At 43.2% G+C, this 24,611-nt stretch overlaps 1 protein-coding gene across 7 annotated transcripts in view; it reads left to right on the top strand.

Moving 5' to 3' along the window:
• The window catches only part of LOC110532733 (sodium channel protein type 8 subunit alpha), a 108,964-nt gene that overhangs the window by 32,012 nt on the left and 52,341 nt on the right, over positions 1 to 24,611 (top strand). For 3 of the 7 annotated variants that reach the window (XM_036988799.1, XM_036988793.1, XM_036988795.1), the window contains exons 7-14: positions 4,856 to 5,077; positions 5,467 to 5,530; positions 6,662 to 6,803; positions 10,315 to 10,521; positions 10,720 to 10,731; positions 11,785 to 12,072; positions 19,560 to 19,871; positions 21,648 to 21,783. In XM_036988799.1, coding sequence (XP_036844694.1) covers positions 4,856 to 5,077; positions 5,467 to 5,530; positions 6,662 to 6,803; positions 10,315 to 10,521; positions 10,720 to 10,731; positions 11,785 to 12,072; positions 19,560 to 19,871; positions 21,648 to 21,783 — 1,383 coding nt within the window. The remainder of the gene's footprint in view (positions 1 to 4,855; positions 5,078 to 5,466; positions 5,531 to 6,661; positions 6,804 to 10,314; positions 10,522 to 10,719; positions 10,732 to 11,784; positions 12,073 to 19,559; positions 19,872 to 21,647; positions 21,784 to 24,611) is intronic. The other 4 variants (XM_036988800.1, XM_036988798.1, XM_036988797.1 and 1 more) reach the window with 3 other exon arrangements.

Raw genomic sequence — 24,611 nt, 5'->3', positions numbered from 1 at the left:
TGGGGTAAAATGAGGTAAGAGTCTGGCTGTAGCAGGGTTGGGGTAAGAGTCTGGCTGTAGTAGGGTTGGGGTAAGAGTCTGGCTGTAGTAGGGTTGGGGTAAGATGAGGTGAGAGTCTGGCTGTAGCAGGGTTGGGGTAAGAGTCTGGCTGTAGCAGGGTTGGGGTAAGAGTCTGACTGTAGTAGGGTTGGGTGTAAGAGTCTGGCTGTAGTAGGGTTGGGGTAAGATGAGGTGAGAGTCTGGCTGTAGTAGGGTTGGGGTAAGAGTCTGGCTGTAGCAGGGTTGGGGTAAGAGTCTGGCTGTAGCAGGGTTGGGGTAAGATGAGGTAAGAGTCTGGCTGTAGTAGGGTTGGGGTAAGAGTCTGGCTGTAGTAGGGTTGGGGTAAGATGAGGTAAGAGTCTGGCTGTAGCAGGGTTGGGGTAAGAGTCTGGCTGTAGTAGGGTTGGAGTAAGAGTCTGGCTGTAGTAGGGTTGGAGTAAGAGTCTGGCTGTAGTAGGGTTGGGGTAAGAGTCTGACTGTAGTAGGGTTGGGGTAAGATGAGGTGAGAGTCTGGCTGTAGCAGGGTTGGGGTAAGATGAGGTGAGAGTCTGACTGTAGCAGGGTTGGGGTAAGAGTCTGGCTGTAGTAGGGTTGGGGTAAGAGTCTGACTGTAGCAGGGTTGGGGTAAGAGTCTGGCTGTAGTAGGGTTGGGGTAAGAGTCTGGCTGTAGTAGGGTTGGGGTAAGATGAGGTAAGAGTCTGGCTGTAGCAGGGTTGGGGTAAGATGAGGTGAGAGTCTGACTGTAGTAGGGTTGGGGTAAGAGTCTGGCTGTCGTAGGGTTGGGGTAAGAGTCTGGCTGTAGTAGGATTGGGGTAAGAGTCTGGCTGTAGTAGGGTTGGGGTAAGAGTCTGGCTATAGTAGGGTTGGGGTAAGAGCCTGGCTGTAGTAGAGTTGGGGTAAGAGTCTTGCTATAGTAGGGTTGGGGTAAGAGTCTGGCTGTAATAGGGATGGGGTAAGAGTCTGATTGTAGTAGGGTTGGGGTAAGAGTCTGGCTGTAGTAGGGTTGGGGTAAGAGTCTGGCTGTAGCAGGGTTGGGGTAAGAGTCTGGCTGTAGCAGGGTTGGGGTAAGAGTCTGGCTGTAGTAGAGTTGGGGTAAGAGTCTGGCTGTAGTAGAGTTGGGGTAAGAGTCTGGCTGTAGTAGAGTTGGGGTAAGAGTCTGGCTGTAGTAGAGTTGGGGTAAGAGTCTGGCTGTAGTAGAGTTGGGGTAAGAGTCTGGCTGTAGTAGAGTTGGGGTAAGATGAGGTTCGAGTTTGTGCTTTAACCTAATGACAGGTATGAGAGGAAAAGGCCCCAGAGTGGCGGTGGCATTGAATGGTTTCTGTTCAGCCTGCATGTCATTGGTTTCTACCCCCTGCCTGCCTGAACCTCTGACCTCTTATCATATCCCCTCGTTGTACTGCTGTGATTACTTCCTTTCTTTCTTACGGATTGCCCTCTCACTGTTCAGTTTCCTGGAGTCCTCCCCTTCTGGTTTAGCTGTAATCCGTCACTGGCCATACTGGCAACATAGAGGAAATATTTTGCAAGGCGAGATACTATACGTCTCGTCCTGGTTCAGTAGTGATATGTTTTTTACATGTTTTTCTTAACTGCATACAGCAAGTGATACTAATAGATCTCTTCCTGGTTCAGTAGTGGCATATCAACTAACTGTATACAGTCAGTGATACTAATAGATCTCTTCCTGGTTCAGTAGTAGCATATCAACTAACTGTATACAGCCAGTGATACTAATAGATTTCTTCCTGGTTCAGTAGTGGCATATCAACTAACTGTATACAGCCAGTGATACTAATAGATCTCTTCCTGGTTCAGTAGTGGCATATCAACTAACTGTATACAGCCAGTGATACTAATAGATCTCTTCCTGGTTCAGTAGTGGCATATCAACTAACTGTATACAGCCAGTGATACTAATAGATCTCTTCCTAGTTCAGTAGTGGCATATCAACTATCTGTATACAGTCAGTGATACTAATAGATCTCTTCCTAGTTCAGTAGTGGCATATCAACTAACTGTATACAGTCAGTGATACTAATAGATCTCTTCCTGGTTCAGTAGTGGCATATCAACTAACTGTATACAGCCAGTGATACTAATAGATTTCTTCCTGGTTCAGTAGTGGCATATCAACTAACTGTATACAGTCAGTGAGTGTCTCATTACTAAACCTCTAAACAGAGGGGATGGCTTTTGGATATTTATTGTTCATATTTGTATTATAAAATGGTTTATATGTAAACAGTTGTTGAAATTTGTCTGAAGTTGTACTGTTTTTAACTAATGAAATATACATTTTTACGTTATTTACATTAATGTTATTTAAATGTAAGATATCAAATGTCAGCTTTCCAACCCACTACAAGGTTTTACTTTTTGTAGACAATTTTTCCTTGTTTGATATATACACAGAGTATACCAAACATTAGGAACACCTTCCTACTATTGACCCCCTCTTTTCCCCTCAGAACAGCCTCAATTGGTCGGGGCATGGACTCTACAAGGTGGCTAAAGCGTTCCACAGGGATGCTGGCCCATGTTGACTCCAATGCTTCCCACAGTTGTTTTAAGTTGGCTGGATGTCCTTTGGGTGGTAGAGCGTTCTTGATACACATGGAAAAATGTTGAGCGTGAAAAACCCAGCAGCGTTGCAGTTCTTGACACAAACCAGTGCACCTGGCACCTACTACCAATGTTCCCTAGATTTTTTTTCTACACTGAGTCTGGGTCTGCTGAGCGCAAACTTGAATGTTGTGATAGTTTTAAAAGTGGTCATGTTGGCTACTGTGGCCATTTGATCATAATGCATAATCCCATCACATTTTAACATGGAATTAGCTTTTCTATCAGCCTACAGTAGCAGCCAATGTGTGGTGTTCAATATAGGCCTACATTCCATGAGACTTTTGAAGAAAAAAAACATGCAGGGCTGGACATGAACCTGTTTATCCACTTGTCCTTCAGACAAGGAGGGGACTGAAAATGTTGTGTTTGACAGAATAGAATAAAACTTTATTGTCCATCCAGGATGGACATTTTTCTTTGTCTTCGCCTCCCATTAAAAGGATCACATACACATAGTTTCTCACATCATACACATTTAAACCAGTCAGTCCATCATGTTGCATACACTAAAAATAGATAAGTACATTAAGGCGGCAGGTAGCCTAGTGGTTAGAGCGTTGGGCCAGTAACCGAAAGGTTGCTAAGATCGAATCCCTGACCTGACAAGGTCAAATCAGCCTCTCAACAAGGCAGTTAAGGCACTGTTCCTAGGCCGTCATTGTAAATAAGAATTTGATCTTAACTGACTTGCCTCGTTAAATATAAATAAACTGGTGCAAGAAACCACTTTACAAAATCTAATTCATTATTATTACAGAGAATCAGACAAATTATGCTACCGTCTGCCTATTGGCTACTTATCTCTTTGGCTCACAACTGGCTATTTAAAGAGTGATAGAAATGTATATGTTTTGTGCTCTTGTAGGAAGTAATCACTCCCCCATTGTTGACTACAAATGATCTATAACTGGGCTAATAATTGACTAACTAGCAAATAATGTGAACAAATGTGCACACATCGCTCCATGCAGCTCTCACTTTGATCTTAACACAAACACATCTACTCAAGACCACTCATACTGTAGCCTAAACATAGTCCAGTTCAAAGTGAATGGCACAGATCCAAATATGGCAATGGCTATTTGCATATAGGCCTACTGCTGCTCTGATTGGTTATGGCGCACCGTATAGAGTACATCATGAGTTGTGCTGTCAATGCAATAGAATCATACACCAATCCGCTCTGCCTACGAGAAAATCACTTGCACAATTAGTTTTGCATACTAAATCTTGCATAGTTTGTTTTATTTCGGTATATTACATTGAACGCGGCTAATATTGCGTTGATTCAATCACAATTCCCACAGTGAGGTGAAACTTTGGTAGTGTTAACTAAAGGGGAAAACTGTAGAAAATTGAGTGAAGTTTGATCTCATATTGCTTCTGCACCGGCAGTCCGAGGGGAGCTGCTCACTAAAGCAAGCACTCAGTTTAGAGGAAACATTACCTACTACCATACCCCGTTCAAAGGCACTTCAATATTTTGTCTTGCCCATTCACCCTCAGAATGGGACACATACACAATCCATGTCTCAATTGTCTTATGTCATGGAAAGAACAGGTGTTCTTGATGTTTTGTATACTCAGTGTACAGGTACATGCTATATACTGATGACACATCAATTTGTATTGTATTATTAAATACCCAACTCAGGCATAAGGGTTTAATGTGCGTGTTATAATGGATACTCGGGACAATCCATCCCATCGCACAATATACTGTAAGTTGTATACTGGTTGATGAAGGAATGGACATAAAGCAGACAGTATAGTACAGTACTTTGGTAATGGACTTATTAGACAGTATAGTACAGTACTTTGGTAATGGACTTATTAGACAGTATAGTACAGTACTTTGGTAATGGACTTATTAGACAGTATAGTACAGTACTTTGATAATGGACTTATTAGACAGTATAGCACAGTACTTTGATAATGGACTTATTAGACAGTATAGCACAGTACTTTGGTAATGGACTTATTAAACAGGCAATACAGTACAGTACTTTGATCATGGCCTTATTAGACAGAAAAGTACAGTACTTTGATCATGGACTTATTAGACAGGCAATACAGTCACCTTGTCTGGGAACCCCAAGATCGTCTCCCATATACAAACCTTCTGCATCATCTCTTTGGTTTGTGTGTGTGCAAATGTTCGTCTGTGTGTGTGTGTTTCTCCCTCCCCAGGCCTGAAGACCATTGTCGGTGCTCTAATACAATCGGTGAAGAAATTGTCAGATGTTATGATCCTCACGGTATTCTGTCTCGGTGTCTTCGCTCTGATTGGACTACAGCTCTTCATGGGCAACCTACGACAAAAATGCGTGATTTGGCCAATCAACTCCACCGAGAACTTCTTGGCCAACGGCAGCATAGGCTTCGACTGGAATGAATACATCAATAACGACAGTACGTAGCCTGGCCGCAGTCAAACACACCAGGGTTGTGTTTTTAAGAGCACAACGTAGAAAAATGTTTCCATTTGCTGAGAAAGTTTGTCCTATATCCCTCTACATCACAGGAGGTTGGTGGGACCTTAATTGGGGAGGACGGGCTCGTGGTAATGGCTGGAGCGGAATCAGTGGAATGGTATCAAATACATCAAACACATGGTTTGATGCCATTCCATTCGCGCCGTTCCAGCCATTATTATGAGCCGTTCTCCACTTAGCAGCCTCCACTGATCTACATAGCTGCAGAGGTCTAGCCTCCTACTCCTAAATGGCCATTAGAAAAGACCGATAGGGAATGTTATTCTGATGCTATTCTGTATGTGTGTGTTGTGTTTCTTTCACCAGAAAATTTCTACTTCCTGCCTAGACAATTGGATGCCCTTTTATGTGGCAACAGTTCAGATTCTGGGTGAGTTGTATACAGGCCCCTGGTGTCCGTTCTGGAGCTGAACGAGCTCTGCCCAAGCTGTGCCAAAACCCTGGTCTGCCCAAGAAAGTCTATGTAAATTATGATTTCCAGAATGGTCCAAAGATGTTTTCTAGACGACTGTTTTGGACTCTAAAATGAGTATATTATGATGAATTTCGATCCCCACAGTGAATTATTTTCAAGCACGCTACAAATCTAGATATTTAATTAAATAGTGATCCATTCTGACTACTACATTTGTAGTCACACAGGACCACGTGCTGACACAGACAGACAGACGAGCCGGCCTGGGATCTTTGCGCGCGTCTCTCAGGCAGGATGAAAACAACTACATCGACCATGATCCTTTGCTATTTACCAGAGGAGGCTGGTGGGAGGATCTATAGGAGGCCAGGCTCATTATAATGGCTCCTCCCACCAGTCTCCTCATCATAATCCTTAGTGTGTTTTTGGTGTCTTTCACCCCCATATAGCGCGCCTCAAATTGAAATAATTCCGTCTTCATGCCTGTCTGTCTGTCTGTCTGTCTCTGTCTCTGTCTCTGTCTCTTCTTCTGTCGGTGTCTGTCTGTCTCTCTGTCTGTCTGTCTGTCTGTCTCTGTCTGTCTGTCTGTCTGTCTGTCTGTCTGTCTGTCTGTCTGTCTGTCTGTCTGTCTGTCTGTGTCTCTCCTTCTGTCGGTGTCTGTCTGTCTGTCTGTCTGTCTGTCTGTCTGTCTGTCTGTCTGTCTGTCTGTCTGTCTGTGTCTCTCCTTCTGTCGGTGTCTGTCTGTCTGTCTGTCTGTCTGTCTGTCTGTCTGTCTCTGTCTCTCCTTCTGTCGGTGTCTGTCTGTCTGTCTGTCTGTCTGTCTGTCTGTCTGTCTGTCTGTCTGTCTGTCTGTCTGTCTCTGTCTCTGTCTCTGTCTCTCCTTCTGTCGGTGTCTGTCTGTCTGTCTGTCTGTCTGTCTGTCTGTCTGTCTGTCTGTCTGTCTCTGTCTCTGTCTCTGTCTCTCCTTCTGTCGGTGTCTGCCTGTCTATCTGCCTTATTCTTATTCTTTCATTAAACCAGACAACTGTACTATCCGGCAGCCATGTTGTTTTTGTATGTAAATATTGCCCTCTCCTCTCCCCCCAGCCGCTGCCCTGAAGGCTTCACATGCATGAAAGCTGGCAGGAATCCAAATTACGGTTACACCAGCTTTGACAGCTTTGGATGGGCTTTCCTGGCTCTCTTCAGACTCATGACACAGGACTTCTGGGAGAACCTCTACATGCTGGTGAGCACAGAATGAAATAGAACATACAGTATTATATACATGGCTTCTATCTATGATATTGAATATCTATGCTGGTGAGACAGGCTTGTTGTTTTACCAAAGGATATGTTGGTTTGGTTTTGAGTTACACTACTGTTCAAAAGTTTGGGGTCACTTAGAAATGTCCTTGTTTTTGAAAGAAAAGCATTTTTTTTGTCCATTAAAATAACATCAAATTGATCAGCAATACAGTGTAGACATTGTTCATGTTGTAAATGACTATTGTAGCTGGAAACGGCTTATTTTTTATGTAATATCTACATCGGCGTACAGAGGCCCATTATCAGCAACCATCACTCCTGTGTTCCAATGGCACGTTGTGTTAGACTTTAGACTAGTTGAGTATCTGGAACATCAGCATTTTTATGGGCTTTCCTCTGACACCGCCTATTATCTAGGTCCTGGATGGCAGGAAGCTTTGCCCCAGTGATGTACTGGGCCACTCGCACTACCCTCTGTAGTGCCTTAAAGTCAGATGCCGAGCAGTTGCCATACCAGGCGGCGATGCAACCATGCTCTCGATGGTGCAGCTGTAGAACCTTTTGAGGATCTGGGGGCCCATGCCAAATCTTTTCAGTCTCCTGAGGGGGGAAAGATTTTGTCGCGCCCTCTTCACGACTGTCTTGGTATGTTTGGACCATGATAGTTCGTTGGTGAGGTGGACACCAAGGAACTTGAGACTCTCGAACCACTCCACTACAGCCCCGTCGATGTTAATGGTGGCCTATTCGGCCCGCCTTTTCCTGTAGTCCACAATCAGCTCCTTTGTCTTGCTCACATTGAGGGAGAGGTTGTTGTCCTGGAACCACACTGGAACCCAGTTCTCTGACCTCCTCCCTATAGGCCATCTCATCGTTGTCGGTGATCAGGCCTACCAATGTTGTGTCGTCAGCAAACTTAATGATGATGTTGGAGTCGTGTTTGGCCACGCAGTTGTGGGTGAACAGGGAATACAGGAGGGGACGAAGTACACACCCCTGAGGGGCCCCAGTGTTCAGGATCAGCATGGCAGACGTATTGTTGCCTACTCTTACCACCTGGGGGTGGCCAGTCAGGAAGTCCAGGATCCAGTTGCAGATTGAGGTGTTTAGTCTCAGGGTCCTTAGCTTAGTGATGAGCTTTGAGGGTACTATGGTGTTGAACGCTGAGCTGTAGTCGATGAACAGCATCCTCATATAGGTGTTCCTTTTGTCCTGGTGAGAAAGGGCAGTGTGAAGTGCGATTGAGATTGTGTCATCTGTGGATCTGCTGGGGCGGTATGCGAATTGGAGTGGGTCTAGGGTGTCCGGGAGGATAATGACAAAGCAAAAACGTTTTTTTTAGTAATTTAAAAAAAAACTTGAAATATCACATTTACATAAGTATTCAGACCCTTTACTCAGTACTTTGTTGAAGCACCTTTTGCAGCGATTACAGCCTTGATTATTTTGGGTTATGACGCTACAAGCTTGGCACACCTGTATTTGGGAAGTTTCTCCCATTCTTCTCTGCAGATCCTCTCAAGCTCTGTCAGGTTGGATGGGGAGCGTTGCTGCACAGCTATTTTCAGGTCTCTCCAAAGATGTTTGATCAGGTTCAAGTCCGGGCTCTGACTGGGCCACTCAAGAACATTCAGAGACTTGTCCTGAAGCCACTCATGTGTTGCCTTGGCTGTTTTCTTAGGGTCGTTGTCCTGTTGGAAGGTGAATCTTCACCCTACTCTGAGGTTCTGAGCGCTCTGGAGCCGGTTTTCATCAAGGATCTCTGTTTGCTCTGTTTATCTTCGCCTCGATCCTGACTAGTATCCCAGTCCCTGCCGCTGAAAAACATCCCCACAGCATGATGCTGCCACCACCATGCTTCACCATAGCGATGGTGCCCGGTTTCCTCCAGACGTCACGTATGACATTCAGGCCAAGAGTTCAATCTTGGTTTCATTAGACCAGAGAATATTGGCAAACTCCAAGCGGGCTATCATGTGCCTTTTACTGAGAAGTGGTTTCTGTCTGGCCACTCTACCATAAAGGCCTAATTGGTGGAGTGCTGCAGAGATGGTTGTCCTTCTGGAAGGTTCTCCCATCTCCAGGGAGGAACTCTAGAGTTCTGTCAGAGTGATCATTGGGTTCTTGGTCACCTCCCTGACCAAGGCCTTTCTCTCCAGATTGCTCAAATTGACCTGGCGGCCAGCTCTGGGAAGAATCTTGGTGCTCCCGAACTTCTTCCATTTAATAATGATGGAGGCCACTGTGTTCTTGGGAACCTTTAATACTGCATACATATGTTGGTACCCTTCCCCAGATCTGTGCCTCGACACAATCTAGTCTTGGAACTTGTTTTTTTGCTTTGACATGCATTGGCAACCATGGGACATTTCTACAAACCTGTTTTCGCTTTGTCATTATGGGGTGGTGTGTGTAGATTGCTGAGGAAATTGTTTCATTGAATCCATTTTAGAATAAGGCTGTAACGCAACAAAATATGGAGAAAAGTCAAGGGTTCTGAATACTTTCCGAAGGCACTGTACATGGAATGATGGAATTCCAAATAGCATTCAGAGTGGTTGTTTTCCTTCCTCTCTGCTTGAGTCTCATGGTTTCTCCTCTGGGGATAGCAACTCACTGAAAGGACTGGCCTTATGTTAGCCAGCTGTCTGGTGGGGTGTGCTTCCAATGCACTATTCATGGAAAACTAAAATTCAGATATGGGGGTGCCCAGGCTTCATTTGATAAATAATGCCAAGTTGTGCCCATGCTGGGAACCTAACACACACACACACACACACACACACACACACACACACACACACACACACTGGGAACAGTGCATGGAAGTACTTCTGGTGTTGAGGCACAACCAGTAACAATTCCTAGCGTAAAATCAGTTCTACACCTCACTGTTATCGGCTTACATAATGTCTATGACAGGGAATTAGAGTAATCATCACACTCTAGTAAGTAGAAAGGAATGTAAATTACATTTATTGTGTTTGAAGTGGGGGAAGTGTTACAGTACCGCCACTAGCGTTTAGATTCTACACTTCTACACAGCCTGGATAGGTTCAACAGTACTCAGTAACTGATACATAACCTCTGACCTCTTAACGTTTGACCTTTACCCTCTAACCCCACCTCAATATGAACCTCACATCCCTGTCATATGACCCAGTTATCATCGTAATAAAGGCCTGGATAAAGGAGGGGGAACCATTTGACGACCTCTTCTGGAGAACTGGATGGGAGACAAGTGTCTGACTCTGCTGTACTCTCTGTTCTCTTCCAGACCCTAAGGTCGACAGGATTGTTCGGTTAGAGGTCAGAGGGTATAGGTCAAATATCAGTGTTTTATTTCCAGGTATAACCCTTTTGGATTCCATGTAAAACCCCTTTCCACAGAGGGTTCGACGTGGAACCCTAAGGGGATTTATACCTGGAATCAACCCTTTTTTTTCTATGAGTGTATCTGACCCTCTGCTGTCTTCTCTCCCCCCTCCCAGACCCTGCGGGCAGCAGGGAAGACCTACATGATCTTCTTTGTGTTGGTGATCTTCGTGGGGTCCTTCTACCTGGTCAATCTGATCCTGGCTGTGGTGGCCATGGCCTATGAGGAGCAGAACCAGGCCACCATGGAGGAGGCTGAGCAGAAAGAGGCGGAGTTCAAAGCCATGCTGGAGCAGATCAAGAACCAGCAGGAGGCTGCACAGGTCAGTACCCCAGTGTCTCTGTGTCTCAGCATGTCTATGGGACCTTTTCCCCGACAGACTTTATAGTGCACTACTTTTGACCAGGTAGTGCACTATGTCAAGTGAAAGGGGTGCCATTTCAGATGCATTCTTTGTGACCATACACTGTATATGTCATATGTGTTTGTTTCTTTGTCTTTGTTGTTACTGTCTCTGCAGGAGGCCGCACAGGTCAGTGTCTGTTCTGTCTGTCTGTTCTGTCTGTTCTGTCTGTTCTGTTCTGTTCTGTTCTGTTCTGTCTGTCTGTCTGTTCTGTCTGTCTGTCTGTTCTGTCTGTTCTGTTCTGTCTGTCTGTCTGTCTGTTCTGTTCGTCTGTCTGTTCTGTTCGTCTGTCTGTCTGTCTGTCTGTCTGTCTGTCTGTCTGTCTGTCTGTCTGTCTGTCTGTCTGTCTGTCTGTCTGTCTGTCTGTCTGTCTGTCTCTGTCTCTGTCTCTTCTTCTGTCGGTGTCTGTCTGTCTCTCTGTCTGTCTGTCTGTCTGTCTGTCTGTCTCTGTCTGTCTGTCTGTCTGTCTGTCTGTGTCTCTCCTTCTGTCGGTGTCTGTCTGTCTGTCTGTCTGTCTGTCTGTCTGTCTGTCTGTCTGTCTGTCTGTCTGTCTGTCTGTCTGTCTGTCTGTCTGTCTGTCTGTGTATACTGTATGTGCTTCTCTCTTTACTGTCTTTGCTTACTATACTCCACTCCTATCCTTGACTGTCTGTTTGGTTTAAATCTGTTGTGTCTAATATAAACAGTGGAGCCGTGTTCGTTACCGTGCTCCTATACCTCACTGTGTTTGTGATGGAGGTGAGTAACCTTGCCTGAGACCTGAAGATTTGCATGGGCTTCCTGAGTCAATGCCTAGGCTTTGGCTTAGCGGGCTAATGCACTCTTTTGGCTCACAGCAAACTGGGGTTGGAACCCTGTCTGTCACATATGGCAAGTTTAAATCTGTTTAGCCTGATAAAAGCCATGTCTGTGAAGCCAAGCTATGCAAAATGGCTGTTCTGCGTACTTGCTTGGCAAAAATATGCAAACTTGCACAGCAAACTTGCACAACTTACTCCCAAGTAAGTCAAGTGCAGATGCAGCCCCGCAATTTGTATCTCGATACAACTACGCAGGATTGCTATTTTTGCGTAGCTAGCTAAATGCATTGTGTATTTGGGTAAGGTATGAATGAGATTTCAGTGGGAATGGACACGCAGGTGTTTTTCTCACTCTCTCTCCCGGTGTGGCGGTTTGCGATAGTCCAACGCCATGGCGACGTCGGCAGGCACCATGTCGGAGGACGTAGGGGATGATGACGGCGGGGGGACCCTGTCCTGTAGCTCGTCAGAGATGTCCAAGCTCAGCTCCAAGAGCGCCAAGGAGCGGCGCAACCGCAAGAAGAAGTGGCGCCAGAAAGAGCAGTCGCAGCGGGAGGAGAAGGGGGACTGCGAGAAGTTTGTCAAGTCCGAGTCGGATGACGGCAGTAAGAAGAGCCGCTTCCGTTTCCCTGACAACCGGCTAGGCCGCAAGTCTTCCATCATGAACCAGGTGAGAGGACCAGTGTCAAAGGTTCCTGGAACAAGATGGAATAGGACTAAATAACAGGCAGTTATTAATGTTTCCATTTGAAGTCCCATGTTGACACTCCAATGTTCAAAATTATTTCAGTTCCCTTCTAAGTAAATTTAAACATCAGGGTTTGGTTTCAGATAAAGACTATTTAGAGCTTTTTAACAGGGCTTCAACCACAGAGTAACAGGGCTTCAACCACAGAGTAACAGGGCTTCAACCACAGAGTAACAGGGCTTCAACCACAGAGTAACAGGGCTTCAACCACAGACTAACAGGGCTTCAACCACAGAGTAACAGGGATTCAACCATAGAGTAACAGGGCTTCAACCACAGACTAACAGGGCTTCAACCACAGAGTACCAGGGCTTCAACCACAGAGTAACAGGGCTTCAACCACAGAGTGACAGGGCTTCAACCACAGAGTAACAGGGCTTCAACCACAGAGTACCAGGGCTTCAACCACAGACTAACAGGGCTTCAAACACAGACTAACAGGGCTTCAACCACAGAGTAACAGAGCTTCAACCACAGAGTACCAGGGCTTCAACCACAGAGTAACAGAGCTTCAACCACAGACTAACAGGGCTTCAACCACAGAGTAACAGTGCTTCAACCACAGAGTAACAGGGCTTCAACCACAGACTAACAGGGCTTCAACCACAGAGTAACAGGGATTCAACCACAGAGTAACAGGGCTTCAACCACAGAGTACCAGGGCTTCAACCACAGAGTAACAGGGCTTCAACCACAGACTAACAGGGCTTCAACCACATAGTACCAGGCCTTCAACCACAGACTAACAGGGCTTCAACCACATAGTACCAGGGCTTCAACCACAGACTAACAGGGCTTCAACCACAGACTAACAGGGCTTTAACCACAGAGTAACAGGGCTTCAACCACAGACTAACAGGGCTTCAACCACAGAGTAACCGGGCTTCAACCACAGACTAACAGGGCTTCAACCAAGGCTTGAATTATTAACAGTGAATACATTAATGTTTCATTATGGAAGAGTGTTATTTTATTCTGGGGTCTTTCATATTGTACTGCTACTTAGGGGCAGGACGATATCAGTATCGCAATACCCATAAGCATCATGGGAAGAAAAGAAAACACAAAGCGGGTTTAACTTTTTAGTTAATCAGCACTAATTTTGGAAACAAACATCATTATGTTGTCATCTAGAGTCACATGTAATTATTTTCCAAGCTATAACACAATATTTTACATACAGCAGGTTTTTAAAGGACCAAATAGTTTTATTTTACTTCATCTTTTCATTTTTTTGCCATGGAAAAGATATTGCGATACTGGTACACTCTAAAAAGGTTCCTGGAGTGTCCTTTAGGGGGTTCTTCAAATCGAAACTGTGGGGGAACCCCTATAAGTTCTTCAAAGAACCCCTTTTAAAGGATCCTCAAAGAACCTTTTAAAGATCTACCCGTCCCCCCGTCTCCTATTATTAATAATGATAACAATACACACAACAATAACACAATGTTTTAGTTCTCAGTGTTATGATTTTAGTAGCAAAGCAGAATAATAACATCTAAATGAGGTAAACTCCCAGCAGAGCCCCAAGTCCGATGGATATATCCTCTGGGCGTGTTGATGTTAATGTGTTGATGTTCTCCGTATCCACAGCCAGAATGAATTTGCAGTGCATTGTGATCGAACAGGTTTCCTGTTATATTCATCAGAGGTGTAGGGAGGGTGAAGTCTGTGAATTCAAATGGTTTTAATTATACAGATGATTAACAAAACATGCACACAACAGAATTCATACCTTGAATGTGAAGGGAAAAAGCTGTTTTGATAATGGTTGTAATGTAGAGGCCTATGGGATATTCATTGAAGAGGTAAGGGAGGAGGATGGTAAATGTGATCTGCATAACATGCCAATACAAATTGACATACCTTTGTATGCCTCCTTGTCTGTGTACCTACAGACACAAAAGTGAGAAGTTCAGTCATCTGCACCCAATACAGATAGCTGTCTACATATTCTTATAGCCAACATATTCTTATAGTCTACATATTCTTATAGCCTACATATTCTTATAGCCTTCAACATATTCTTATAGTCTACATATTCTTATAGTCTACATATTCTTATAGCCTACATATTCTTATAGCCTACATATTCTTATAGTCTACATATTCTTATAGTCTACATATTCTTATAGTCTACATATTCTTATAGTCTACATATTCTTATAGCCTACATATTCTTATAGCCAACATATTCTTATAGTCTACATATTCTTATAGTCAACATATTCTTATAGTCTACATATTCTTATAGTCTACATATTCTTATAGTCTACATATTCTTATAGTCTACATATTCTTATAGTCTACATATTCTTATAGTCTACATATTCTTATAGTCTACATATTCTTATAGTCTACATATTCTTATAGTCTACATATTCTTATAGTCTACATATTCTTATAGTCTACATATTCTTATAGCCTACATATTCTTATAGCCTACATATTCTTATAGTCTACATATTCGTATAGTCTACATATTCTTATAGTCTACATATTCTTATAGCCAACATATTCTTATAGTCTACATATTCTTATAGTCTACATATTCTTATAGTCTACATATTCTTATAGCCTACATATTCTTATAGTCTACATATTCTTATAGTCTACATATTCTTATAGTCTACATATTCTTATAGCCTACATATTCTTATAGTCTACATATTCTTATAGTCTACATATTCTTATAGCCTACATATTCTTATAGTCTACATATTCTTATAGTCTACACATTCTTATAGTCTACATATTCTTATAGTCTACATATTCTTATAGCCTTCAACATATTCTTATAGTCTACATATTCTTATAGCCAACATATTCTTATAGTCTACATATTCTTATAGCCTACATATTCTTATAGCCTTCAACATATTCTTATAGTCTACATATTCTTATAGTCTACATATTCTTATAGACTACATATTCTTATAGTCTACATATTCTTATAGACTACATATTCTTATAGCCTACATATTCGTATAGTCTACATATTCTTATAGTCTACATATTCTTATAGCCAACATATTCTTATAGTCTACATATTCTTATAGTCTACATATTCTTATAGTCTACATATTCTTATAGCCTACATATTCTTATAGTCTACATATTCTTATAGTCTACATATTCTTATAGTCTACATATTCTTATAGTCTACATATTCTTATAGCCTACATATTCTTATAGTCTACATATTCTTATAGTCTACATATTCTTATAGCCTACATATTCTTATAGTCTACATATTCTTATAGTCTACACATTCTTATAGTCTACATATTCTTATAGTCTACATATTCTTATAGTCTACATATTCTTATAGTCTACATATTCTTATAGCCAACATATTCTTATAGTCTACATATTCTTATAGTCTACATATTCTTATAGTCTACATATTCTTATAGCCTTCAACATATTCTTATAGTCTACATATTCTTATAGTCTACATATTCTTATAGTCTACATATTCTTATAGTCTACATAATCTTATAGCCAACATATTCTTACCTCTTTGTTGATTGATTTCCATTGAAATGTGTCCATTTTCTGTTTTAGAAAGATTTGCACAAATATGAAAAGATACCTGGTATCATCATAAAACAATGTGAAGGGCGTGACCATAGAGAGCCTTTTTATTCTCTATTTTGGTTATGTCGGGGTGTGACTAGGGTGGGTAATCTAGGTTGTTTATTTCTAGGTTGGCCTGGTATGGTTCCCAATCAGAGGCAGCTGTTTGTCGCTGTCTCTGATTGGGGATCATATTTAGGCAGCCATTTTCCCACTGTGTTTTGTGGGTTCTTGTTTATGTTTATGTGTAGTTAGACGCTAGATGCCCCTCCCACCCCCCCCACCCCAAAGGTGCGGACTCCGGCCGCAAAACCTGACTCTATGGGGGAGGGTCCGGGTGGGCATCTAGCGTCGGTGGCGGCTCTGGTGCGGGATGAAGAACCCGCTCATCCCGCGGATCCAGCCATGGACCCGGGCTGAACACTGTGCCTGGACTGGACCTCGGTGCAGAGGAAGGCTCCTGCCATGGAGCGGGACTGGACACCGGGTCTAGACTGGACATCGGTGCAGAGGACGGCTCCGGCCTTGGAGCTGCACTGGATGCTGTGCCTGGACTGGGCACCGGCGCAGAAGAAGGCTCCGGCCATGGAGCTGGACAGGACGCCGTGCTTGGACTGGGCATCGGCGCAGGGGAAAGCTCCGGCCATGGAGCTGGAGGTTCCGGACCATTGGCCGTCGCTGGAGGTTCCAGACCTTGGACCGTCGCAGGAGGTTCCGGACTGTGGACCGTCGCAGGAGGTTCCTGACTGTAGACCGTCGCAGGAGGTTCCGGACTGTGGACCGTCGCCGGAAGCTCTGGACTGGGAAGGCGCACTGGAGGCCTAGTGCGTAGAGCCGGCACAAGTGGTACCGGACTGGTGACACACACTTCAGGGCGATTGTGAGGAGCTGGTACAGGACGTACCGGACTGGGAAGGCACACTGGAGGCCTAGTGTGCGTGCAGCAGGCACAGGACATACCGGACTGGGAAGGCACACTGGAGGCCTAGTGTGCGTGGCGCAGGCACAGGACGTACCGGACTGGGAAGGCACACTGAAGGCCTAGTGCGTGGAGCAGGCACAGGACGTACCGGACTGGGAAGGCACACTGGAGGCCTAGTGCGTGGAGCAGGCACCGGACGTACCGGACTGGGAAGGTACACTGGAGGCCTAGTGCGTGGAGCAGGCACAGGACGTACCGGACTGGGAAGGCACACTGGAGGCCTGGTGCGTGGAGCAGGCACAGGACGAACCGGACTGGGAAGGCACACTGGAGGCCTGGTACGTGGAGCCGGCACAGGTGGTACCGGACTGGTGACACACACACACTCCTCCCACACGCAAGTGCGAGGAGCTGGCACAGGACGTACTGGGCTGTGGAGGCGTACTGGAGACCTGGTGCGTGGAGCCGGCACAGTTTTTACCAGACTGCTAGCACGCTCCTCAGGACGAGTCTGGAGAGCTGACTCAGGTGGCATCAAACTGATAACACGCTCCTTAGGGCGAATGTCGTGCATCATACACCAACTCTCTCATTGCTCTCTCCTCCAATTTCACAATCAGCTCACTGACGGTCTCTGACTCCCTCCGTTCACTCTGGTTCACTCCTCGGCTCCGCCGACCACCCCTTGTGCCCCCCCCCCCCCCCAAAAAAAAAAATGGGCTGTTTTTTGGGCTTTCTTTGTGGCCGTGAACCCCGGCTTCTTCGCTGTCCTCCCTTCTCTCCTTGCGTCTGCCTCCAAGGAAGGCTATCCTGTCCTGCCATGATTTCCTCCCAAGTCCAGGATCCCTTCCCATCCAAGATCTCGTCCCAAGTCCAGGAGACCTTCCCCTCCTGGGCACGCTGCTTGGTCCTGTTGTGGTGGGATCTTCTGTCACGATCGTCGTAAGAACATTGACTGAAAACAACACACTCATCTCTTTTTGGAATTCCACACTTCCTTTATATTTTTTAAGCTTTTATTGTAAGGCTTTGATTAAAAAAAAAACACGCTTAAATGCCAATTTTTCACATTTGCATTTTTTCACCTGAAATTAAAGATCATGGGTACCTTTATGTGTATAAATTATGCCTGTTCTCATACTTTTCAAACATTTACTTTAGAATGTTTTGTTTATTTTTTTGGCAAATGCGATATCTGACATTTGTTTTGTACCAAAACGTGCTATATCCAGAGCCATGTATTTATAGAGTTGGACCAATGAGCTTTCTGCATTATGATGCAATTACATGACACTACAACATTCTACGGCAGCCATGATAGAACCTCATTAACCATACACAGGGAATATTTAAATAAAATGTTATGGAACTGAATGTCTAGAATTAGAACAGTATTAAACATTCTAAAAGTTGGCCCAACTCTCTAAATAAATAGCTCTGGCTATATCCACTGTCCAGATGAATGAAATGTTCCATATGGTTTTTGCCACTAGCGGTAAAGTGAGTCATTTAGGGAATCATTTCTATTATATTTGTCTGTTCAGTCATAAGTTAGGTTTAATAAGAACCTTACCTTATTAATTTAGGCTAACCCCTGACTTGGTCAGCCAGATGCAGAGATAGACAGCTGTCACTCTCAGCTGTTTGCAGGCTGGCTACCCAGCACTATGTTATCTTTGACCTCTTGAGTGTGGTGGACCTTTTGATTATTATGGATCCCTTCAACACTTTGGAGCCGGTGATATCTGTTCCTGTTGGCCGAAAGAGGAAACCTTTTAAACAAGCTCATGAAAAGGAGAGAGCAAAGATGCAGCGCGGGAACTGTCTGTAAACCTACGGAGGGCTATGTCAGTGAATCACTCCAACAATAAGAATCAATCCATCCATGACTTTCTAATTATTCCTTAAATCCTTCCTTAAAGTGTATATAATCAAACTCAAAAAACTGTCCTTGATTTATCCTACAGAAAAAAACCTGTAAAACCCCCATAAACTTTTTTACAAAAGCTGTCAGAAAATGAAACACATTGTATATACCTTGTTCATCCTCTGGATACAATAAATTGGCTATGTGATTGGCTATGTGATTGGCTATGTAATTGGCTATGTGATTGGCTATGTGATTGGCTATGTGATAGGCTATGTGATTGGCTATGTGATTGGCTATGTGATTGGCTATGTGATAGGCTATGTGATTGGCTATGTGATTGGCTATGTGATAGGCTATGTGATAGGCTATGTGATTGGCTATGTGATTGCCTATGTGATTGGCTATGTGATAGGCTATGTGATTGGCTATGTGATAGGCTATGTGATAGGCTATGTGATTGGCTATGTGATTGGCTATGTGATTGGCTATTTGCACAATATAGTTGAAACAAATGGATTCTTTAAAAATGTATTTATTAATGTATCAGGATACTTTGTAACATGTAACTGTTTAAAACCCAATCTGGAGACTTTTTCTACTGCAGTTTGATTGTTTGGGGTGGATATCTAGCATTTCGCCACAAAACATGATTATTTGTCAATCTAAAATAAAATTACCTTGGTAATCATTGGTGTCTTTTCACTAGCCCATGTCATGGTAAGATTTACAAATTATAGCTCCGGCTCTTTCACAAGATATGTGTTTTAATTTGTGTAAATTTACAAACATTTCTGAAAATGGCTAGATCGCGTTTTGAAATGTAACTTAATTTAGACATTACAGAAATAGAGGTGAGAAGGAGAGAAAGGCAGGAGGAGGAGAGAAAGGCAGGAGGAGATAAAGTAGCATAGATGGTTGTGGGGATTGAACTCTTGACCTTCAGCACTATGATGTGATTTGTGTTACAACTATATCAATTTCAATCACTCACTCGTCTCCTTTCCTTATTTCCTCTCCTTATTCCCCTGTCCCCTGCAGTCCCTTCTCAGTATCCCCGGCTCACCGTTTCTGTCGAGGCACAACAGCAAGAGCAGCATCTTCAGCTTCAAGGGCGTGGGCTCGGAGAACGAGTTCGCTGACGACGAGCACAGCATGGTGGAGGAGTGCGAGGAGAGGCGGGGCCCCCGGTTCAGCCCGTACCGGCGGTGCAGCTACACGAGCTACCACCACGGTGGTGGGAAGAGGAACTCCACGGTGGACTGCAACGGCGTGGTGTCTCTGATCAGTCCGGGGACCGGCGGACGCCTTTTGCCTGAGGTGAAAATAGATAAGGCATCTGGTGACGACAGTGTAAGGAAGTCAATGAGTAACTCAGACCCGTCGAGGCATGGCCCCCACTTTCTCTATCTTATTCTCTCTCTCTCTATCTCTCCATCTTACTCTCTCTCTCTATCTTACTCTCTCTCTATCTTACTCTCTCTTTCTCTATCTTGTTCTCTCTCTGTCTATCTTATTCTCTCTCTCACTCTCTTTCTTTCTCTCTCTCTCCCTCTCTCTCTCTCTCTCTTTCTCTCTCTCTCTCTCTCTCTCTCTCTCTCCCTCTCTCCTTATCTTACTCTCTCTCTCTCTTATCTTATTCTCTCTTTTTCTCTCTATTTCGCTCTCTCTCTTCTTTGCAAGTCCGTCTGCGCTATCTGCGCTCGCCCTCCTCCCCTGCTACCTAGTATGTAGTGTATGCCATGCTGCCTCCCACCACTAGCTAAAGAAGCAAAATAGAGAAACTTTAGTTCATCAGAACAAAAGGTTCTTATTGTTCCTTTATAACTGTGTTTTTCAGTGACTACCAGCATACTGTTGTTTTATATCTCAACGTTTGAATATCCTCACGCCAAACAGTGTGTAGTTACATTGACATTAAAGGGATAGTTTGGCAATTAAGCCCTTGCTCCTGTAGACTTCCAGCCTTTGCTCTAACATTAGTATTGGCTCTAGAAACTACCTTCAACTTCCTTCAAACTGCACACAGGGACATACAAATGGTATCCATGAGTTTATCTGACTCTGGGTAAATAGAAAAGGGCTTAATTTCCAAAATCTTGAACTAGTCATTTAACATTGTACAAATTTAGCAAACTCTCTTATCTTAGGGCAACATTCAACTAAAATACAGTTGGTAAAAACAACCACATATCACAGTCATTGTAAGTAAAAACCCTCTTCAAAATAGCCAAAAATAGTCCCTTTCTTTCCAAACAATCCGTTGTGAACAAACCAAACCAAACAGAAAAGTCAAACCAATGTTTCTCTTTTGCTAGTAAGCAGCATGGTAGTTTGACCTGGCCCTTCTACATGTCTTGTACAGTGTTTTTAACTTAGCCAGCATGATAACAACTAATCTAGTGACTATGGTATCTAACCTATCCTCTCCTTCTCTTTGACTTGGTGCATGCTCAATGCATGCCGACTGGAACGGACCTCAATCCCAATAATGTTGCCCCTAATGTTCTCTACGGTAACCAGACTACTCTTCCCTCTACGTCCTCTTCAAATGCTACAGCATTTGTTACAGGACTTGAAGGTGATATTCTATGGTCAAAAAAGTACTAAGTCTGGAGACGTTTAAGGATAGGAGAACGGTTAGAGGGGTGAAATATAGTGGCAGGATTGGCACATTTAGGCAGGGGGACATTTAGGTTGGTTCAGGAGTAATGGTTGGTTCAGAGATAAGGTAAGTCAGACTGAATAATGTACATACATACACACACATACAAAATACTTCCCTGGTCAATTTCTGAATATTCAAATATTCAAGTTTTATGTAATCACAATAAGGTCAAATTTCCCCACACCGCTGCTCTCACTCTGGCTGTGAAAGACCTGCATGTTTCTAGACACAATATACTCTCCCTACCATCAGTATCCATCGACAACAAGATAAATACATTACTACCCTGTGTGCCAGCCAAAAATGTACCAATTTACAATTTATCCCACCATTCCTTCCAATCCAAACCAATCCAATCTTGTTACAAGTGCACTTCCCTCCCTGGCCAGCGATGGCGCTGTGTGGTGGTGTTCATGGTTTGACTACCATTAGTGCTTGATTCTTCTTCTTCCTCCTGGCAGCCCACTACTGAGGTTGAGGTGAAGAAGAAGCTGTCTGGTTCCCTGATGGTGTCTATGGACCAGCTCAATACCTCCTTCGGAAGGAAAGAGCGGACCAACAGTGTCATGAGCGTCATCACCAACACACTAGCGGAGGGTACTGCCTCTATACTTTACATCTCCTTACACTAACTATGCATCTCCTTACACTAACTATACATCTACCTACACTAACTATACATCTCCCTACACTAACTATACATCGCCCTACACTAACTATACATCTCCTTACACTAACTATACATCTCCCTACACTAACTATACATCTCCTTACACTAACTATACATCTACCTACACTAACTATACATCTCCCTACACTAACTATACATCTCCTTACACTAACTATACATCTCCCTACACTAACTATACATCTCCCTACACTAACTATACATCTCCCTACACTAACTATACATCTCCTTACACTAACTATACATCTCCCTACACTAACTATACATCTCCTTACACTAACTATACATATCCTTACACTAACTCTACATCTCCCTACACTAACTATACATCTCCTTACACTAACTATACATCTCCCTACACTAACTATACATCTCCTTACACTAACTATACTTCACGTCACCCTACACTTTACATCTACCTACACTAACTTTACATCTCCCTACTCTAACTATGACTGTATTGTTCAGGGGTAGAACGACCTTGTCAGCTCGTGGATTTGATCTAGTAACCTTTCGGTTATTGGCCCAATGCGCTAGCCACTGGGCTACCTGCCTCCCCAACACTAATTATACTTTACATCTCCCTACACTAACTATACATCTACCTACACTAACTATACATCTCCCTACACTAACTATACATCTCCCTACACTAACTCTACATCTACCTACACTAACTATACATCTCCTTACACTAACTATACATCTACCTACACTAACTATACATCTCCCTACACTAACTATACATCTACCTACACTAACTATGCATCTCCCTACACTAACTATACATCTCCTTACACTAACTATACATCTCCCTACACTAACTATGCATCTCCCTACACTAACTATACATCTCCTTACACTAACTATACATCTCCTTACACTAACTATACATCTACCTACACTAACTATACATCTCCCTACACTAACTATACATCTCCTTACACTAACTATACATCTCCCTACACTAACTATACATCTCCCTACACTAACTATGCATCTACCTACACTAACTATACATCTCCCTACACTAACTATACATCTCCTTACACTAACTATACATCTCCTTACACTAACTATACATCTACCTACACTAACTATACATCTTCTTACACTAACTATACATCTACCTACACTAACTATACATCTCCTTACACTAACTATACATCTACCTACACTAACTATACATCTCCTTACACTAACTATACATCTCCCTACACTAACTATACATCTCCTTACACTAACTATACATCTCCCTACACTAACTATACATCTCCCTACACTAACTATGCATCTCCCTACACTAACTATACATCTCCCTACACTAACTATACATCTCCTTACACTAACTATACATCTCCCTACACTAACTATGCATCTCCCTACACTAACTATACATCTCCCTACACTAACTATGCATCTCCCTACACTAACTATACATCTCCCTACACTAACTATACATCTCCTTACACTAACTATACATCTCCCTACACTAACTATGCATCTCCCCACACTAACTATACATCTCCCTACACTAACTATACATCTCCCTACACTAACTATACATCTCCTTACACTAACTATACATCTCCCTACACTAACTATACATCTCCCTACACTAACTATACATCTCCTTACACTAACTATGCATCTCCTTACACTAACTATACATCTCCCTACACTAACTATACATCTCCCTACACTAACTATACATCTCCTTACACTAACTATACATCTCCCTACACTAACTATACATCTCCTTACACTAACTATGCATCTCCTTACACTAACTATACATCTCCCTACACTAACTATACATCTCCCTACACTAACTATACATCTCCCTACACTAACTATACATCTCCTTACACTAACTATGCATCTCCTTACACTAACTATACATCTCCCTACACTAACTATACATCTCCCTACACTAACTATGCATCTCCCTACACTAACTATACATCTCCCTACACTAACTATGCATCTCCCTACACTAACTATACATCTCCCTACACTAACTATACATCTCCTTACACTAACTATACATCTCCCTACACTAACTATGCATCTCCCTACACTAACTATACATCTCCCTACACTAACTATACATCTACCTACACTAACTATACATCTCCTTACACTAACTATACATCTCCCTACACTAACTATACATCTACCTACACTAACTATACATCTCCTTACACTAACTATACATCTCCCTACACTAACTATACATCTCCCTACACTAACTATACATCTCCCTACACTAACTATGCATCTACCTACACTAACTATACATCTCCTTACACTAACTATACATCTCCCTACACTAACTATACATCTCCTTACACTAACTATACATCTCCTTACACTAACTATACATCTACCTACACTAACTATACATCTCCCTACACGTTCTAGTTATTTCCATGCTCTATTGTTTTCACCTGACAGTGTAAACCAAAAAGTTCCAAACCTGAGGCATATTTTTCTTAGTCTAAACCGACTCTTACCTTTGATGTCCTCGTTTTGGAGGAACAGTTATTTCTAGATCAGATCAGATTTTTATTGATATACTTTCTTAGTACCCAAATGGGACTCACCTGAGGTGCCTTCCTCGCTCATTGGACGAACAGTTCTAAATCTCCTAGCTACACTGAATGTACAAAACATTAGGAACACCGTACTAATATTGAATTGCATCCCCTTTTGCCCTCAGAACAGCTTCAGTTCG

The sequence above is a fragment of the Oncorhynchus mykiss genome, chromosome 9 (genome assembly GCF_013265735.2).
Source record: "Oncorhynchus mykiss isolate Arlee chromosome 9, USDA_OmykA_1.1, whole genome shotgun sequence".
Taxonomy (NCBI): Eukaryota; Metazoa; Chordata; class Actinopteri; order Salmoniformes; family Salmonidae; genus Oncorhynchus; species Oncorhynchus mykiss.
Note: the sequence above shows the minus strand (reverse complement) of the source record. Positions and strands in the feature narration are given on the sequence as shown.